We start from the raw sequence: 21,398 nt of genomic DNA, 5'->3' as shown, positions 1-21,398 counted from the left end.
AAATGATGATGATGAAAATATCGTGGTTATCGGCTTTCTTAGTCTGTGTCTGGGGGTGGCAGAATACATCCATGGTATCCCCAATCTGTTGTAAGAGGCCACTAAAAAGAGGGCCAGGGGCTCTCAACTTGGGAGCATGGGTTGGTGACCATGGTTCCAGTAGTTGAGCCTGGCATTGCTTCCACTTTCATCTGTTCTAACGGGCGCGTTGACCACCTGGTTAGGGGCGTGTAGCTGTGAGCTTGCATCCGAGAGATAGTGGGTTCAAACACTTCAAAGCTGTGTTAAGATTATAACCAAAATTAATGACTACTTTTTCTGAGTTAAAAATAAAATTTCAATTTTTCTAACAAAGTCCATATATGTAGGCCCTAATGTTAAAATAAGACTGCATCACATGGTGTAAATTAAGATTTGAGACAGTTTATTTCATTGAGCAGGGTGAGGTCATAACTCTTTCTATTGTTCTGATTTACCCTCAGCAGCCCTGAAGATGGTTTTCTGTGGTTTCCCATTTTCACACCAGACAAATACTGAGGCTGTACCTTAATTAAGGCCACAGTCACTTTCTTTCCCACTCCTAGCCCTTTCCTATCCCATCGTCACTGAAGCAATTAGCTTATGGAAAATCCCCAAGCATTGACAGCATGTTAGTTGAGGTAAACAAACTGCTATCAGTCAAAATACTAACATCACCAGGACTGTTTTCATGCCACTTTTCAAAAAAGGGAATCGCAGAGAACACTGTCCAGCACCATGGCCAAAAGATTCGCATGCTGGCCTTTGGTCACAGAGGTCCCAGTTCCGATTCCCGGCAGGTGTGGGAATTTTAACTATAATTGGTTAATTCCACTAGCACGGGTACTGGTTGTATGTGTCGTCTTCATCATAATTTCATTCTCCTCATGATGCGCAGGTCGTCTACGGGCATCAAATCAAAAGACCTGCATCTGGTAAGCCGAACTTGTCCTTGGACACTCTTGGCACTAAAAGCCATACCCCTTTTCTTTCACATTTGTTTTAATTTTGCATGCCATAGCAGTAAGATCCTGCTAAAAATCGTACAAAAAAATGCATTCTTGTGGATCGTGCACTCTCAGACGTACACACAGGCATACGTAACGGACATGGGACTCAGATTTGAGGTGGATTATGGAAAAGGAAGCCTCATTAATACCAGAAAGATATATACACATGTGCATTATTGGTGCAGTAAAGGGTTTGATTGTTTGGAACATGAAGGACATTGGCTATTAGGCCTACTTACTTAGTAGGCCTACATGACTTTTAGTGCTGGGAGTATCTGAAGATATGTTTTACTCACCTGATACAGGTCTTTATATTTGACACCGATGGGTGACCTGCACATCTGGGTGTGAAATAATGAAGATGCAGGTCATCATTCATCGATGATCTGCATTTAGGGCGGTCATCCAGGTGGCAGATTCCCTATCAGTTTTTTACCTCATATTTATATTTGTTTATAATTGTTTACGTAGCCTTTTCTTAAACATTTTCAAGGAACATGGAAATATACCAAACATGTCCCTTGATGATTTATTCATTAGAACCATGAACCAAACTACCAGAAAGGACAAAATCAGAAAAGAAGTGAATAAGAAAGTAGCTGGTATTGAGGTTCCTATTACCAGTGTCATAAAGAAACACAGCTTTCATTGGTATGGGCACATAATGAGAATGAACAGGGAAAGACCTGCCAGAAAATATTTCGACCTTAATCTCGTAGGAAGAAGACCACAGGGAAGACCAAGAAAACGTTGGATAGAGACCCTAAGATCAGATGTGGAAGAGAGAGGATACAAATGGGAGGATGTACTGGATCAGAAGATGTATGAAGACAGAAGGAGATGGCGAGCGCTTGTACACACCCGGGAAACTGGAGTTGGGAAATGATGATGATGAATTTATTCCAACCCTTTACTCCTTATCCTATGAATGAATATTTTTCTCAATTTGTCCTCTTGAATTCCAACTTTATCTTCGTATTATGATCTTTCCTACTTTTAAAAGCTCTACTCAGTCTTATTCTTCTACTTACATCATTCCATGCCAACTCACCACTGACAGCTTGAAACATATCAACCCAGTGTCAGCACACAGCCTACTCCCATTAAATAACACCAGTGGGTCTGCTCAAGGCTTAACATTCCCATGAAATAGATGAATCATGATCATGGCCACCAGGCAATGTCTCAGACAGGCCCTGTATATCTGGAGTGACTTTTTTTTCAATTTCGTTTTACATTGCACAGATCATCTTATGGTGACGATAGGGTAGGAAAGGGCTAGGACTGAAAAGGAAGCAGCCATGCCCTTAATCAAGTACAGCCCCAGCATTTCCGTGGTGTGAAAAGGAGAAACCACAAAACCATCTTCAGGACTGCCGACAGTGAGGGGTCAAACCCACCATCACCCAAACCTTGAAGCCTCACGTTTGGTGGAGTGGCTTATAAAGTCGCTTTATTTGAATCAAGAAGCCACTGTCAAGACTGCGTTTGGCTCTATAGAATTGTTCATGATCAGTAAAGGGGTAGTAAGAGAGGGTTGTATCATATCACCAACCTTTTTCAATTTGTATGCTTAATTGGCAATGAGGAAATGTGATCTAGAGGATTCTGACATTGGTGTGAAAATTGGAGATATGACCATCAATAAGCTTCGTTATAACAATGACACAACCCTGATAGAATAATCTGCAATGGGAAATGTGATGCCTCTCCAATGTGGGACTGTTCAGTCTGGCTAGACTTCACTCCCTAAAGCTCACTAAGATTACCATCATTACGGAATTGCAATATGCAGATGACGCTACAGCACCTGCTCTCACACCCGTGGAGTTGTAACAGTTGGTCAGTTGTTTCAAAAGTGCTTGCGATCGTTTTGGTCTCTCCATTAAATTTCAGAAAATCAAAGTACTGGCTCACCCTGCAACTGCCCTCAAACCTCTCAGCTTTCAATATCTCCATAGAGATATCTCTCCAATGTGGGACTGTTCAGTCTGGCTAGACTTCACTCCCTAAAGCTCACTGAGATTACCACCATTACGGAATTGCAATATGCAGATGATACTACAGCACCTTCTCTCACACCCGTGGAGTTGTAACAGTCGGTCAGTTGTTTCAAAAGTGCTTGCGATTGTTTTGGTCTCTCCATTAAATTTCAGAAAATCAAAGTACTGGCTCACCCTGCAACTGTGTCAAACCTCTCAGCTTTCAATATCTCCATAGCGGATACTACACTGGTGCAGGTAGTCCACTCATAATTAATGCAGTGACAAACTAAATATCGAGTTTCGACCTCTAGAATAGGAAGTGTGTTAACTAATATTGTCATTGAACAATCTGTTGGAGTGACATGGATTTCAAAGTGGTATGTTTGAGAATGGAAACCAGTCACCCATCCCTTGGTGACATTTTATTTTGCAACATGATCGGCTTCATCGCGCATAACCTCTCATTATCCACAAACGCTTGTTAACACATCATTAGTTCCGAGATCTTTAATTTCATCCTGAGTTATCCTTTACATATGACCGTCAAAATGACTGATAGTACTTCTGACAGTTATAAGGACCAGAAAATTCCTTGTCAGTATTGTGGTAAACAGTACAAAGGACTTAAAATTCATATTATCAAAGCTCATTCAGAAGAATATCATGAAACCCTTGTAAATACTACCTCTGTGGCTCCTACACCTGACCCAAATGTAGGGTTGGAAGATGTCGACTCATCTTTATCATGGCCCCATTTGCAAGAAACGGATGAACACGGAGACGTAAATAATACGTATGAGGGGGAAATGAGGAGAGGAATTTCTGTACACTTAAGGCGCGCTCATCCCGATCTCAGCATGACATCAGACATGCACACCTTGCCTTACACAACCGAAGAACATTCGATATTAACACGTAACGAACACCTTGATACCCAGACAATCAAACCAAACCCCATGGCACTACAGCCCTTGAAGGGCCTTGGCCTACCAAGCGAACGCTGCTCAGCCCGAAGGCCTGCAGATTACGATGTGTCGTGTGGTCAGCTATCTAACCATCAGATAGCTCCTCAATTCTAATCACGTAAGCTGAGTGGACCTCGAACCAGCCCTCAAGTCCAGGTAAAAATCCCTGGCCTGGCTGGGAATCGAACCCGGGGCCTCCGGGTAAGGGGCAGGCACACTACCCCTACACCACAGGGCCGGCTACCCAGACAGTCGGGAACGCAAATTCATAGGAAAACAAAAACAATTCACAAGAGCCTCGGGGAGTCAAATGTCAATACTGTAGCCAGTATTTTCGTAGTGAGAGGGGCGTATTCATCCATATTAGTCGCTCTCATCCTGACCGACATTGCAAAAGATTGCTTCAAAATCACATGGCTAAAGTATCTCAAACAGATATATCCGGTTCAGTCACTAGCAAAGATCTTAGTCCTAGCAACGACGGGGGTATATCAGATAGTTTATCCCTAAAGTACAAACAAGAAATTCGCATTTGGAAATCAAAATGTGAACAATTCAACGACGATCATGACTATAATAATTTGGTTCAAGATTTTGCATCATTCCTCTTCGCGTCTATTAACCTCCTGTCTGGTCCCAAACACCCAGCAAGCAAATTTTATGAAGGTAGGAAGAAACGCCGTCTAGCTCTTAACGGAAAACACCATAGTCACTCATCAAATCCACAGCATGCAGACAAACGTGCCCGCGAAAAAAGGTGAAACAAATATAACTATGAACTGGCCCAATACCAGTTCTACAATCAGAGACGGAAGGCAGTGAGGCGGACGTTGGAAAACAAGTTCGAGGTATGTAAAATCGACCTTGGAAACATCCATAGCTCCTTTTCAATACCTTTTCCCATGAAAATTTACACGAAATGGAAACTTACCCTTCTAAAATCACTGAAGCGAAGCGTATGGAATTTAATTAAACACTCGTACCCACCGTGTCGAAGGAGGAAATTACTGCTGCCGTCCATTATATCAGTGAATACTGCACCGGGCCCAGATCGCGTTTTGATAAAAGCCCTTTAAGATGACGACGTACAGGCTATCATCGCAAAAATAGCAACCAGAATGCTACAAACTGGCAAAATTCCCGAATGTCTGCGGAATGCATGTACAATTTTGTTATATAAGAAATGCGACCCGAAGGCCGCGTCGAACTGGCGACCCATCGCTCTCTGTTCAGTCATTAGGAGAGTAATAGAAAGAGTATTCGACAATCGCCTACGTGAGTACATCCACTACAATGAACACCGGCGAGGATTGTGTTCAACTCTAGACACCATTATAAATACTTCCATTCTTGGCGCATTGTTCAAATCTGCTAAACAGAGGAAAGAAGACATCACAGTAATTTTTTTGGACATTCGAAAGGCATTTGACAATATCGGTCACAGCCACCTTTTAAAAACTCTACAGTCCGAAGGAATACCTTCAAAACTAGGGCACGTAATTTCCAACCTTCAGACTGGGAACGTCACTCAAATCGAAACGCAGAAAGGTAGAACAAAACCTGTACTAATAAAGAGAGGTTTGATTCAGGGATCTCCATTATCACCAGCCCTCTATAACCTAGCCGTAGATCATCTTAGAGGAGCTAAGCGAAGATAGTCTTTCGTGGCATTACGGGGCATCTGTGTCACCCGAACTACCACCTATAACCGTAATGGGCTTTGCTGACGACACCGTCATCATTGGGAAGAACTAAGAAGCCACCTTAGGTCTTACTCGAGTAGCCCGCAGGAGGTTCGAAGAAATTGATCTTGATATCAATCCTCAGAAGTGTACAGCGATATGTGTAATCCGAGGCGAGTTGAAGCAAGGGTCGCTATCTATGGAGGAAGACTGTAGGATTGACTTAATTTAAGATGGTGAACAAATTCGTTACCTTGGAACTACCTTCAAGGTTACCCTAGTGTTCGACAAGACTGCTGTAATAAAAGACCTTCACAGTAAGCTCCAACTTCTAACATCGTTGCCATTGCTTAAGGAAGACCAAAAACTCATAGTAATAAATTCTTCATTCTGTCCCATCCTGATATATTCTTTCCTGACATGCAGTTTCAAGAAAATTGCACAGAAATTTTTATTCAATAACAATAAAATGATTAAAAGTGCAATAGGAGATATTGCAGTTGCCGATGGATACTCCAGATGGCATGAAAAGAAATACAAAGGACTCGCTCTTTTCAAAACCTCGTGGAAAGTCTACCTGCAATGCATTAATGCCTGCAACATCTTGCTTAAGACTAAAAATCCACTCGGCGCCACTTCAAGGGATTCTCACGTGGAGAGTCGGGAATGAATAGAATGTCTAAAATTAACAAACACTGATACCCGGAAAGAATGGCCTGTTCGATACTAAGAGCTACGAGAATGTGAATTTACCTCCTGGTGTTCACTACCGCAAAAAGGACTCTGAGTACAACTTTACAAAGAGGACACACCAGCAAACTTGGGTGCGAGATCATACCGGACTGTCTTGTAACGAGTGGAGAGAGGCTATAAAGATGACCGCTAAAAATGTTTGGCAAACTTGTATCCAGATGTAATTTTTAATCAAGCGATAAAAAGCATGTATTTTGTTTTTTCGATTTTCCTACACTACAGTTGTCCTTTGAGTATATATTGGTTTTTCATCGAGTAGTGACATGATGTACATATGTTGCTTATGCGCATCTGATAACTTCCAAAATTATGAGAATATATTTTATCTACTTTCTTCATCAAAGTTACTTGTACGCTTTTTAGGACAACTCAGGCAGTCTTTTTGTTTCAAGAATCTACATGGTTTCACAATGTTACCATTACTTTATAGGGCTGTCCACTTTGCCTATTCTTTTTTTCACTTGATCTTCTTCCATTCGGTTGGTTGAGCAATTTTTCTTCTCATCCTTTGTTGTATAGTATTGTAGTATTGTTATCCTGACCTTCAGGAGTCATAGTCTGTTCTTTAATCTGACATGTTTTGTCAGTGCTAATTATATCACAACTTCTACCGGCCAGTGGAACATCGGTACTAATTTTTCTTTTTCTCTTAATAGTGTGGTCTTCCATGTCATAAATATCATCATCTGTTGTAATACTGTTAGAGGATGATGACACAAATAAGTCTTCTGAAGTTTCTGACATTCCACCTTTACTTTTGTCGAATCTGAATCAATGCTGATCCCTTCTTCAGTGGTGATCCCACGCCCAGTGGTTAGGAGTTTTTAAGCTCAAAATGTTCTCAAATAAAACTACAAGGTGTCCAAAACATAACTGTGCAGTAAAAAATTAACATTTGAAATTTGAAGTGGTACTTACGGCAGTGTACGTTTCTTTACAGGAGATGTTGGAAATGTCCTCTTGAAGCCTGCAGATATGTCTTCACATGGTGCTGCATATTGTTGCACACTTTCTGGAGGGTGCAGTTGGAACCAGCCCTCTTGAATCTCACTCTCATTGACTTGGGCCATTATACACTATGTGATCAAAAGTATCCGGACACCAGGCTGAACATGACGTACAAGTTGGTGGCACTCTCCATCGGTAATGCTGGAATTCAATATGGTGTTGGCCCACCCTTAGCCTTGATGACAGCTTCCACTTTCGCAGGCATACGTTCAATCAGGTGCTGGGAGATTGCTTGGGGAATGGCAGCCCATTCTTCACGAGTGCTGCACTGAGGACAGGTAGCGATGTCGGCCAGTGAGGCCTGGCACGAAGTCGGCGTTCCAAAACATCCCAAAGGTGTTCTATAGTATTAAGGCCAGGACTCTGTGCAGGCCAATCCATTACAGGGATGTTATTGTCGTGTAACCTCTCCGCTACAGACCCTGCATTATGAACAGGTGCTCGATCGTGTTGAAAGATGCAATTGCCATCCCCGAAGTGCTCTTTTAACAGTGGGAAGCAAGAAGGTGCTTAAAACATCAATGTAGGCCTGTGCAAGCCCCCTCCATGAAAAGCACAACCACTCCATAACACCAATGCCTCCGAATTTTACTGTTGGCACTACACACGCTGTCAGATGACGTTCACCAGGTATTCACCATACCCACACTCTACCATCAGATCACCACATTGTGTACCGTGATTTGTCACTCCACACAACGTTTTTGCACTGTTCAATCATCCAATGTTTATGCTCCTTACACAAAGTGAGGCATCGTTTGGCATTGACCTGCGTGATGTGTGGCTTATGGGCAGCCGCTCTACCATGAAATCCAAGTTTTCTCACCTCCCGCCGAACTGTCATAGTACTTGGAGTGGATCCTGATGCAGTTTGGTATTCCTGTGTGATGGTCTGGATAGATGCCTGCCTATTACACTGAACGACCCTCTTCAACTGTCAGCGGTCTCTGTCAGTCAATAGACGAGGTCGGCGTGTATACTTTCATGCTGTACGTGTCCCTTCACGTTTCCACTTCACTATCACATCAGAAACAGTGGACCTTAGGGATGTTTAAGAGTGTGGAAATCTTGCGTACAGAGTTCTGACACAAGTGACACCCAATCACCTGACCACGTTCGAAGTCCCTGAATTCTTGATTGATAAATTTCATTTTTGTTCCGTATTGATAGTCACCATAAGTCATAAATGAAAGAAAAGTTCCACCTAATCAATACAATTTTATTATCGAGAGGTCAAAACCGGTCCTACATGTGATAATAAAATAGTATTGATTAGGTCCCTGAATTCTGCGGAACACCCCATTCTGCTCTCTCACGATGTTGAATGACTACTGAGGTCGCTGCTATGGAGTACCTGGCAGTAGGTGGCAGCACAATGCACCTAAGATGAAAAACATATGTTTTTGGGGGTGTCCGGATACTTTTGATCACATAGTGTAGGTTCCAGAATTTTAATACAGTAACGTTCTGCTTTGATGGTATTGTGAAAGAAAATTGGCTCAGTATTTTTGTGCCGACTTAATGCATACCATAGCCCGATCCTTTGATCGTGTAGAGGTATTTCCCTCCAATGCTCCATACGAGTCCTCTGACTGTTAACATATCTGTACAGATGAAACCACCATGTCATTCCTAAATTTTCTCTACACTGCACTGCACAGTTACTTTTTGGACATCTTGTATATAATCCAATCTGCTGTCTCTTTTGGTGTCATGATTAGTTTCATGTTGTTGTAGTATGGAAGTTATTAATTTTGTTGGTCGCAACATTAGCCATACCTTTGTTTTTTGGAAGGTCAGGGAAACATCTTGGACTTACCAGTTTTTTCTGTAGGCCTAGTCAGTTATTAACTTTTGATTTCTTGACCCTCAGTACGCCCTATCATTTTACTTTATTTATCCTGATTTTGATCATACTCTCTACATTTAGAGTATTATCCAAAGGGGCTTACTTACATTATTTAGACCTGTAAAATACTAAAAATGAAACAGATCAGCCAATCTTTGTGTTAGGGTATAATAAACACAAGCAAATAGATTTTATACAAGATTATGATTTGCTTGTGCTTGTTGTTTAAAGGGGCCTAACATCAAAGGTCATCGCCCAAAATTATGATTTACATTGAAGTTCTTTAATGTAGAAGTCCATCAAAAAGGTTATTTACCTGAGCCACAAAACACCTTCAGAGCCTGTAAATCCTTAAACTTCTCCCTTGAAATCATCAATGACCCTTTTAAGGTGTACAGACAGAAGAAAATCGTAAGATTTCATCCTAGGTGCTTGCCTATTTTATACGTATAATACTAGAGAAAAATATATCAATTTAATGTTATCTGATGGAGGCATACTCTGTTTTGAAGATAAAAACATCGCCTGTTGTTTGAATTTAATAAAAATTGTTATGTCCATGCACATACAAGTAAAAAATGAAATGAAATGGCGTATGGCATTTAGTGCCAGGAGTGTCCGAGGACAAATTCGGCTCGCCAGATGCAGGTCTTTTATTTGACGTCCGTGGGCGACTTGCACGTCGTGATGAGGATGAAATGATGATGAAGACGACACATACACCCAGCCCCCATGCCAGCGAAATGAACCAATTATGGTTAAAATTCCCAACCCTGCCGGGAATCAAACCCGGGACCCCTTTGACCAAAGCCAAGCACGCTAACCATTTAGCCATGGAGCTGGACCACGTACAAGTTACATTGACCTACACTTTTCAGTTTTTATCTTCATAGACTTTCTAACTTCTTACTGTTTCATCTGAACTTGTCAGGTTATGCCTTTGTACAGTTATATTTCACTTACCTGTATCACTGGAATTATCAGCTATTTCCTCATTTTAATTGTATCACCCAAAAATATTCACATTCAGCCACCGAATGACATTATTATCTTCAAAAATGGACTTCCACTGTGGTCTTCAATTATATTTAACCCATGGACGCCTAGCGTTGCATATGTGCAACGGCGTGCCGGTGCTCTTTTCTTTCAGTGTATGGAGTTGTTTTCCAGTAAAAGAATGAAAATTCCGCGCTTATTTGGTATAGGGAAGTGTTGAGCTTTGTTACTAGTCGGTTAATCAATAGTCACTGCTTGATTGTTGACGAGGTGTATGTTTGAAGTTCGCCGTGTGTTTCAGCTATCACAATGGCATACCGTAAGAGGTAAGATTCGCCATATAATTTTATGATTTAGAAATAATTAACCTCTTTTAGGAAATCCAGGAAGTAAATTCATCGGAGTTTGAATGTAGCACGATTCCTTTTACAATTAATAACTCGTGAGTGAGTGAGATCCACATATTCCCTGAGTTGCATATTCGCAACACTAGGCGGATCCATTGTCAGATCATGTCCTCATGTACCAATTTGTTATTGAAGGGTTTGTTATTGACGTAACAACCCTTCATTGCTGTGCATGCAATTCAAACTCATATACCAGTTTTGTGATGCATATTATCTGGTCAAGAGGTTTTCCAGGGCAGATAATAAATTCATCATGGTAGAACGCCCTGTACTATTAGGAATTTATAATACATGTATGGGAGGAACAGATCTCGTGGACGAGAGCGTCAACAGATTCTGCGTGGCAGTTAGGAGCAAAAAATGGTGGTGGGGAATTTTTTCCTGGATTTTAGACGTCAGCCTGCAAAATGCTTGGTACCTCAGCAACATGTCACGGCCTAAAATGACGCGGCTTCAGTTCAAGCGGGAAGTGGCGCAATACTACGTCAAATCCTACGGCACGGAGCCCAGGGGAGCGGGGCGCCCATTGCTCTCGCGCACGGGGGAGGCTCGCGTACATGAAGTTGTACGGTACGACGTGCGAGACCACCTTGTGATGTATATCCCAGATAATAAAAGAAGACGGTGTGCATACGAGAAATGCTCCAGCATAGTCCGTACCGGGTGTGTAAAATGTGACGTTGGGCTCTGCATAAGTTGCTTCATTCCGTTCCACATAAAGGGACATACAGATCACTGAGTCTTCAGAGAAACCCACAGCAAATGATCACACCATAAACTGAAGAATTCTGATTACCCTGTCAGTTTTCAATATCATTTTCCAATAAATATATTTATTTTGATTACCACATGTATATATAATAGGTACTGTAAATACTGTCTTACTGTATATACACAATTTATTTTATCTCTTAGTAAATAATCAACTCAGCAATAACTTATATCTTCTCCACGCTCACTGCCCTCTTATTTTCAATTATTTTCTCGAAGAAAAAAACATGTGTTGGTACCTTGCAGACTACTACTTAAGCGCCTAGTGTTGCATATATGCAACACCCTATATTTCCGAAACTAAACACGTTTGCTTCAAAATAATGGATATTCCTTGAATAATACCCTATCCTAAGAATGTTTATTAAGAAAAATTGAACATTTCAAAAAATAAAAAATTCGGGCGTACAAAGGTTAAACCTTGTGCAGTCTGTGGTTTGAGTACAGATACTTTAATTTTTAATGTGTGGCTTATAATTGTTGACATTGTGTATTACTATTCTCTACTGTTTTGCTTACAGGGGTATTCCAGTGATTTCACCAGATCGCATTCACCGGATGGATGCAATAGGAGATGTTTTGGCATTAGGAAGATTTGATTTGGTGTGCTTACAAGAGGTGTGGACTGAGAAAGATTATTTTCGTATCAAGGAAAGAATAATATCTGTTTTACCACATTCTCATTACTTTTATAGGTTTGTATTATGATACTTTTTGAATTTCATTTTTATATCCTATTGCAACACATTTAGAATTTCATAATGCACTTTACTTTGTTTATAGTGGTGTTCTTGGATCTGGACTGTGTGTGTTCTCCAAGTTCCCATTCTCTGATGTATTTTTCCACCAATGGCCAGTTAATGGCTATGTTCATAAAGTGCAGCATGGCGATTGGTTTGGAGGTAAAGGCATTGGACTGTGTCGACTGAAAATCAATGATATTGCAGTCAACTTATACACAGCTCATGTTAGTATCATATTTTTACAATTCATATTATTCAAATTTTATAAGTGGTAGATGACAAATTATCCATTTATTTTATCACCATCATTATGTAAATCTGTATATTAGTTTTGGCTGTAAAATGACACTGCTCTGATTATGGATCTGAATTGATTGTAAAGTGAAGTTTCTGTATTTTCTTCTGGAGTAGGGATGCTGTTTGAATCATTCTAACCGAGCTCGATAGCTGCAGTCACTTAAGTGCGGCCAGTATTTGGGAGATAGTAGGTTCGAATCCCACTGTCGGCAGCCCTGAAAATGATTTTCCGTGGTTTCCCATTTTCACACCAGGCAAATGCTGGAGCTGTACCTTAATTAAGGCCACGGCCGCTTCCTTCCCACTCCTAGCCCTTTCCTGTCCATCGTCGCCGTAAGACTTATCTGTGTCGGTGCGACATAAAAAAAAACAACTGAATCATTCTATGCACTAAAGGGATCGTTCATACAGTATTAGCCCTCTTTTACACTTTTCAAGGGACCAAGGAATACTGGTGTAAAATGGGGGGATAGTGTAAATCATGGGAAACAACTTGTACATTTATATTTAAAAAATGCTCTGGAAAAGGAGGTAAATGTTACACAAATGCATATTATTAATTTATAGAGTATTTCAATCTCAATTGATTTACTGTACTTATCTCAAATAAAGGTCCATATAAGTTAATTACTGTTCTGTATTAGCTGTTGACTATACTGCCTTTGTAATTCAGCTCATCCTTTGCCCAGGAGAAGGTTACCAGTAGTTGGTTAAAAATTAGTGTAATATATTCTTTTATTTATTTATTTATTTATTTATTTATTTATTTATTTATTTATTTATTTATTTACGCTCACTTTGGAGCACTTAAATCAAACCCAAATACATTTACGTTAACAAAGAATTAACTGAAAATTTAGCTTGCATCACCTTCTTCCTTTCCCAAAACCTCTTCATTCTGGCTGACCTGGCTGCCCTTTCTTCATCAGATATGACATATTGTTTGTGTTGTACCGTTTTTAATGACAATCTTATTTGTTCGTTCTTGAGAATCTTTTTTTCTTCTCTACTTTCTTAGAATGGCTATAGAATTATCTAAGATGCAATGTTTTCTCTGAATGAAACATTTTAATTGCTACTATTGTGCCTGTATTTACAACATTAACACAAATTTAATCCAGGTGGAAAACTACACAATCACTGCTTCCTACCAAAGTAGTCCAGAATCGATCTCTGTTTACGCTTCTTATTTCTTATGACCTATTTGTTTTTCAAGCTCATAAAGGTTATGAAAATTATTTTCACCTCCCTATACAGATGGCAGATACCGGTACCTGCGTAAAACATTCACTGCTGCACTTGCATCAGCACTGGTAGGCATCACTTCACTGTCTTCCTCTGCTTCATCCCTGTCACTGGTACGAGGCTCGTCTGCTGTTTGCTCAGCAACCAACTCCTCCACGCTTCTTTCCTCTGCAGTGATCACAGAATCATCTACCCGAAGAAAATCTTCAGTAGTGCAGTCTGACTGCCACATTCTCCATACATCAGGTAGCAGTCCTCCTCCTCCTCATCCTCCTGAAAAATCTGATTAGAAATTTAAACTGAAAACAGTAATCTGTCCAGCTCTTATTTACCCATTTCAAATTGCCGAACTGGTTACAATACTTTTCCGAAAGATGCCGATAAAATAATCAGAAGCACATTGGAAGAAATTTTACTGCTCCCTACTGACATCTCTGACAATGCCTTATGCACTGATAAAACGTACAAAGGTCTTGGACTTTTCAAAACGTTGTGAAAAGCTTCAATTCAACACATTAATACCTGCAAGTCTTTAATTAAAGCTGCCAATGCCTATGTATTTGCTAATTAGACCCCGTCTGATGAAATAATAGCATGTTTGCATTCTCTGAACTTTACCAATATCAATCAGGTTACCAATCAGCGGAACGGCCTTCTCAATCCAAGGAAAATTGATCAAGAACTTAGAGCGTGAAATGGTAGCTTAATCTGTGTTACCTCATAAAGACATCAGAGTAGAGTTATACAAAGAACAGCTGCCAGCAGCTGGATAAAACATAACGAAAGAACTTTTCTGCAGTGAATGATGCAAAGCTATTAAAATGGCAACTAATGTTGCTGCACTCAGAACTGTTTCGGGCAGATCTTTGAACATTAACCTCTGCCAGCGATGCTGCAGGGAGAATGACACATTGGCTCATGTTCTTGGATTTTGTCCATTCGATGTTTTACTAAGAAGCTCCTGCCACCATAAAATCAGGTCCTTCATTGCTGAATAATTTCATAGGAAACGTTTTAACATGCATGAAGGTGTCTATGGCATATCATGCAATAGTAGTTCCAAGGAAATGGATATTATTGCCTACAAGAACAAGCAAGGCTACATATCAGACCCAGTTATGAGGCTTGATCATCATCTAGACCATCCTGAAGAAGTTAACATCAAGAATGGGGACACATGCAACCCAACGATACCTTACTACTAAGAGAAATACCACGTAGGTGGGATTGAAGAAGTTAACATCAAGAAAGGGGACACATGCAACCCAGTGATACCTTACTACTGAGGGAAATACCACTTAGATGGGATTGAGGTAATAGGGCTAATGCATGGAGCTCGTGGTACTGTGCCAGCCTTCTCCATCAAGTTTTGGAAACAGTTCAGTTTACCATATGACAGGATTTCAGACTTTGTCATATCTATAATATGCAGTTCAGTAGGAGTGGTGTGATCTCACATCTATGTCATTTATAATCCACTTTTTTGTTTTTTAGGATGCATTCAATCAGCCTACTCATATTACATGTTAAATAGTTCACAACTTTGTAGCTTTTACATTTTTCATTTGCCTATTGTACGCCTTGTCCATTGTTGGCAGCCCATAGGTACAGGAAGTTGATGGTTTAATAAATCATATTTCTCTCTGAGGCAACACACACACCTATAGCTGACCCATTGCAGATGTTACACATTCATAATGCACATGGCTCCTACTCTTAAATGGAATAGTATAATAATCTTTTAAAACAATTGTGTATTAAGTAGACCAACAGTTATACCGGTATGTCACCATTTTCACCACCTGATGATGGAGCAAAGTCTCTGTGACTGGTTAACAGTTTATATTAATTCATAAAGAATTGGAAGTGTTATTTCCCAGGAGGTTTCATCTAATTACCCAAGGTTTATTCACATCCATTTGCACACAGTAGCTAAAACTGGTAAACTTTTATGTTCCACTTTGTGACTTTATTACATAACTCAAAGGACACAGTCACTCATATTCATAAAATCTGAACGATATGGACGGAGTCAGGGCTAAAAGTTAATGTAATATGAATCATAATACTGTGTTGCATTGTTGTAAAATTATTGTGTTCTTGATTTTATTACTTAAAAGTCGTATAATTTTATGTTTCAGTTGCATGCGGAATATAACCGTGATAATGATGAATACCTTGCTCACAGAGTCCTTCAGGCCTTTGATACAGCACAGTTTATACGTATGACTTCAAGTAGTAATGATTTGATATTCTTGGGTGGAGATCTCAACACTGAGCCAAGTGACCTTTCCTACAGAATTATAACCCAGTATGCTCAGCTCCAAGATTCCTTTGTGCATTCAACTTCTCCGGTATGAAATTAATTTATCTTATTTTGCCTTGAGTTGGATTTTTCATTTATATCTGACATTTGTGGATAGCTTGGTATAAAATTCTAGAGTAAATTCAGTCTTTGATGTTTTTCCTCCTAATTTAAATCATGATCATGTTGTACAAGTTCATATACTGTAGAGTGCATGTATGTAAGTTTAATATTACAAAAATTAAATCTCAAATAATTACCGACATGGCTGTGATTGTGATGCTTTGGGTTGGAACCCGTCCCCTACCCTAAGAGACTCTGGCGAGAAATCTACAGGGCCTTACTGGGTAAAAACAAATAGGCGCATATCTTAAATTAACTTAGCGGCACACAGGGTAGGAGAAACGGGGCATACCTAGTTATAATGAGAACACATTCTTATAAAATTGAAGTTAATGCAAACGGTTTATTAAATCCTGATGATTATGGGAATGATGCATATATACACAAATGAAGTACATAATTGATTTTACATCTATTGTGGATTATTTATTGACTCTTAGTCTTGTGTGATAGATCTGAGTACTGTCTATCGCAATGCGAGATGCCATGACACAACGTGAACGGAAAACATTTATCATGAACACTGAAGCTATCTCATATTATTAGACAAATGAAATTGACACTCATACAACAAGTCTGAGTGTTGCCTATTCTAAAACACACGAATTATTTCCCCACCGGAATACCATAAGATAAATTATATTGACATGGATCAAACACCCAGGTTTGAACCGAACCCTCACTGGAATATACACCTCATGTTACACAATGCATCAAAATATTCACACATTATATACAAGAATCACGTGAGGCACACCTCCTTCATCTTACCATTGTGGAATACCATTGCCTTGGACCAGGACTGATCTGACGACCCCAAAGATGAACATTTGGCACTGAAAACCCTAGCTAATTTATACTCAAATAAATAATAATAACATAACAAATATCCGTACCAATTACCGTGTCGCTTATTTGCAAATATATATTCTGCCGTGTTGAATATTTTCAACTATTAGCCACATCAGTCAGGTTTTGCTTCTCGGCCAAAGTCTCCCCTTCTTGGAGGCAGACTCACACAAAAAAACACAAGGTCAAGCGTCCCTCCCCTTGCTAGGACGGTCATTAACTTCGCCGTTCATGGACAAACAAACCGTTTCTTTAAAGACTCCTAGTTCCGAGGTACACACTCGACAATACTGAGGTTAGTTCCTCATTCATCAAACCGCCTCGACTTCAGTTAAAAGAACCTCAAATCAACACGTATTTTGCTCATGGCCGAACCCATGACTTCACATATCACACCTATCTCACATCACGACATCGGTTTATGATACATTTCCATAATTATTATTATTATTATTATTATTATTATTATTGGTTTCAGCTGTCCACTGACTTCCTTACATGATTTACCTGGTAATTAAATCATATCAAACCATCACACGGTAACTTCCTCATAATTACGACGTAATTAAACAATCACACGATAATTAACTCACAATCAATTTATAATTAAATGGTCACTCGGTAATCAACTCATAATTAAATATTCACACGCTAATTAACTCATAATTACACCATAATTAAATTGTCACACGGTAATTAAATCATAATTAAATATTCACACGCTAATTAAGTCATAATTACACCATAATTAAATTGTCACACGGTAATTAAATCATAATTAAATTGTAAATAAACTGATCAAAACAACCCAACTTAAATTGAGATAATCCCTAGCTAAATATTTCAATGGAGGTATTGGGTATCAGTCCTGTAGGCATCTCTCGAAATTCTGGAACTCCTCACATAGCTTATATTACAATAGTTACTATTCATGCAATTACCGATACTGGATTAACTACCACCTATCTTAAATTATCAATCCTTGAATTTACTAAACTAATGGTCTTATGATGCATTAACTAACTACGGTCTTCCCCAAAATTAAGCAAATAAGTGGTTCTTCTCCTGCATACAAATCTCTCAGAATTAAACATTTCGCCTATTTACAATTAAAATCACTCATATCTGTTATTAATTAAAATAAAATAAAAAACTCTGTGCTCATCTTTGGCACTTCACATTCAAATGAGATTACATCCCTCACATTATAGCGTCAGTTTATGACAAATAATTCCCGTCCCTTCTAGCCATGCCATTTAATTAGATTAAGTACTCATCTCTATCATCTGATGACACCTTGTCAGCTGGGGTCGTCCATATCGGGGTTTAGTGCTGACTCATCAGCACCAAAGCAATCACTGGTAGTTCCATTTCACCATCAAGCCGGAAGTCCATAGTCCTCGATTGATGATGTCACTTGTAGTTTCCTAGGCACAGAACACGTCACTATTTTGTTTCCACAATACGTTCAGTTGCATTCAGCGCGGGTGTCCGGCCACGATCTTGGAATAGTACCTTGTAGTCCACGCTTCAATATCGAATTATCTTATTCCTCTCAGCCACTGTTCATTTATTACTACCCGACACGGTCGTTGTGGAATAATAATAAGAAGAAGAACTTTACAAGTCAAACTGAGTGTTCGCGACTCGATACAGTTCAAATGTTTAATTACTAGCATCACGTATGTTCGCCTAATGTAGTATTCACATGAATTATTTCCATGCATTTGAATTTTAGGTTTCAAAACAGTAAACAAAGAATTACTACGAGCTCAGCTAAACATAGCTTCGCCCTTCGTGAGCTGAGAGTCCCGAACGACAGGCTGCACCCTTGGCATTGCTTTTTACAAGAAGGCAGTTTCCCCCACCTAAAACCTGCATATGGCCTATCCACGGCCCACTAGAGGTCAAATAGTGCAACCATTAGGTGACCAGTATTCACCTGATGTGAATGAGACACATTCATGCGATTATTTTTCGTAGGATCTTCTGTAATTAATTAAAGTTTTTCCTGTTTCCCCCTCTACTCTGGGGTAACTCCCGCATCAATGAGGCGTCTTGACACTAACCAGATGGCTCCTGGTAATTTTCCACGCAGATATAACAAAGTATTCTTTCTCCATTCGTAAGTTATCAACCAGGAGGACATTACACACTCTAAATAAATGCCCCAATTATAATTATCTCTTCTAAATCGAAATGCAACTCCAAAATTCAGATTTTATTCATTTTCACATCGTAGACAATCAAGTTGGCCAAGCTGATTTAAAGATGGCTCCCATATTTCGCTTCGAAAAAATTTGCCTCCCGTCACTTTCTTGAACGTGAGGTAGGGATGACTTCTCTCAAGTTACGTCACGGTGAACCACCCCACCCACGACTTCACGGGCTTGGCTCTTCTGCAGGCTCACCGCTGGACAAAGAAAGATGTTGCGCAATAGATCGCAAATAATGAAATTCTATAGAATAAATTTTAAAAACTTATTTCATCTGTCTCAATGATATTGATATTAATTAATTTCGAGATTTCTTTTCTCAAATAGCATCGCGTCTGCAATTTAAATGACCAATCTTAACCAAAGATCCTTGGATCATACCCCTGTCGGGTGCAATAAGTTCACTCTGTTTTGTTCCCCGAGTAATCTGCAGGCCTGTCACACTGCAACAGAAGTTTCTGAAATTATCCCTTGCTTTACGTCCTCTAACTCCTTGTCTGTTTGTGACTTGTCTTTGAGTACATCTTCCTTGTTTCTATGTTTATTGAGTGTGGAAAGAGTAAGTATAAAGGAAAATTTGAGAATGTTTTAGTGTATTAACACATTCACTGCCAGGCATTCTGGCATGATTTAAATGCCCTCTGCCAGACTTTTATAAAGGAGGTGAATTGGTTTCACATAGTTACAAATAAAAGTGCATATAAAGAAAATTAGCACATATAATAGCATGAAAACAGAGTTCGTTAGCTGCAGTCGCTTAAGTGCAGCCAGTATCCAGTATTCGGGAGATAGTGGGTTCGAATCCCATTGTCGGCAGTCCTGAAGATGGTTTTCTGTGGTTTCCCATTTTCACACCAGGCAAATGCTGTACCTTAATTAAGGCCACGGCCGCTTCCTTCCCAGTCCTAGCCTTTCCTGTCCTTTCCTGTCCCATCGACTCCATAAGACCTATTTGTGTCGGTGCGACGTAAAGCCAATAGAAAAAAAAAAGATAGTAAGTCACATGTCTATCGTGTTTGGTTGCAACAAACATACCCACAACATACAATGACTTGTATGTATGTTAAGATTGTGTATTAATTTATTACATATGCAAGAGTAATTTCCTATATTGGCAGTTTATATTTATCCAACTGTCTGCATAAAATGAATTAAATGTGACTCTTAAATTTCTTCATACTTTAAAAACAAAAATTATTCTGCTTCTGAAGTGGTGTGGAAGATATTGAAAAAATATTTAATCATTTGTATTTTGTGCAGAAATAACTTTTACATTAATAACTTTTCCTTAGGTACCTGATAATCAAGTTGGAACCAATGAATCCTGGCGTAATAGTTATGCTGGTAAAGTTGCTCAAAGAAGCCGTTCAGTGGGGAAGAGGATAGATTACATTATGTTCAAAGCTGGACGTAGTCTAGCGGTAAGTATTTCAGTTATTATCACTTGTGAATATTGGTATTAACAAGAATACCTTTGTTTTTACCTTCCTCAAAATATTCTTCAGATGGAAAAAAATAGTATTCTGTTTACAAATGTCTGGCCAGGAATGATCCTACTACAGTAATGGAGTAGACCGTACAGCCAGCTACTAGACGCCGAGGGTCAGGCGGCATGAACTATTCTGACACCCTGGGAATACCACGGCTTTGTGCGGAAGAGTTTCTCCAGGAGGGATTGTGGATCTTCAGTTGAGGAAATACCACGTGAATCCACATTACCCTTGCCCAGGGATATGGATTAAGTCCACACCAACAGTGAAGGTGGAAAAGAATAGTTCGTTACAATGGAGCTGGCGCAAGTGGCATCCCTGCTTTTAGGGCTGATTTAAAAAGCAAGGCACTTTTGCCCTTAAGATGGATAAACCAGCGATGGTCAAGACACTGGATCAGGCACGCAGTGAGAAATCACCTATTATTATTATTATTATTATTGCTATGAAAACATTACTTCTTACAAAATTGCACAAAACTATTTTAATCCGCCTAGCCAATACTTTATATTTTACATCCAGTTAAGACAAAACTTCACACATAAATAGACATGTTTCGACCCAATGCCAGGTCGAAACGTGTCTATTTATGTGTGAAGTTTTGTCTTAATTGGACATAAAAAGTATTGGCTAAGAGGATTAAAATAGTTTTGTACAATTTTGTAAATAGTTGAACCGTCAATACG

At 39.5% G+C, this 21,398-nt stretch overlaps 1 protein-coding gene across 2 annotated transcripts in view; it reads left to right on the top strand.

Annotated features, from left to right (window-relative positions):
• nSMase (neutral sphingomyelinase) overlaps positions 1 to 21,398 on the top strand; it is a 58,093-nt gene that overhangs the window by 588 nt on the left and 36,107 nt on the right. The window contains exons 1-5 of one of the 2 annotated variants that reach the window (XM_067144427.2): positions 10,355 to 10,592; positions 11,966 to 12,139; positions 12,228 to 12,411; positions 15,871 to 16,083; positions 20,515 to 20,643. In XM_067144427.2, coding sequence (XP_067000528.2) covers positions 10,576 to 10,592; positions 11,966 to 12,139; positions 12,228 to 12,411; positions 15,871 to 16,083; positions 20,515 to 20,643 — 717 coding nt within the window. In that variant the 5' untranslated portion in view covers positions 10,355 to 10,575. Of the gene's footprint in view, positions 1 to 10,354; positions 10,593 to 11,965; positions 12,140 to 12,227; positions 12,412 to 15,870; positions 16,084 to 20,514; positions 20,644 to 21,398 lie in introns of those variants that run through there. The other variant, XM_067144426.2, reaches the window with a different exon arrangement.

This window comes from Anabrus simplex, chromosome 3 (genome assembly GCF_040414725.1).
Source record: "Anabrus simplex isolate iqAnaSimp1 chromosome 3, ASM4041472v1, whole genome shotgun sequence".
NCBI lineage: Eukaryota > Metazoa > Arthropoda > Insecta > Orthoptera > Tettigoniidae > Anabrus > Anabrus simplex.
Note: the sequence above shows the minus strand (reverse complement) of the source record. Positions and strands in the feature narration are given on the sequence as shown.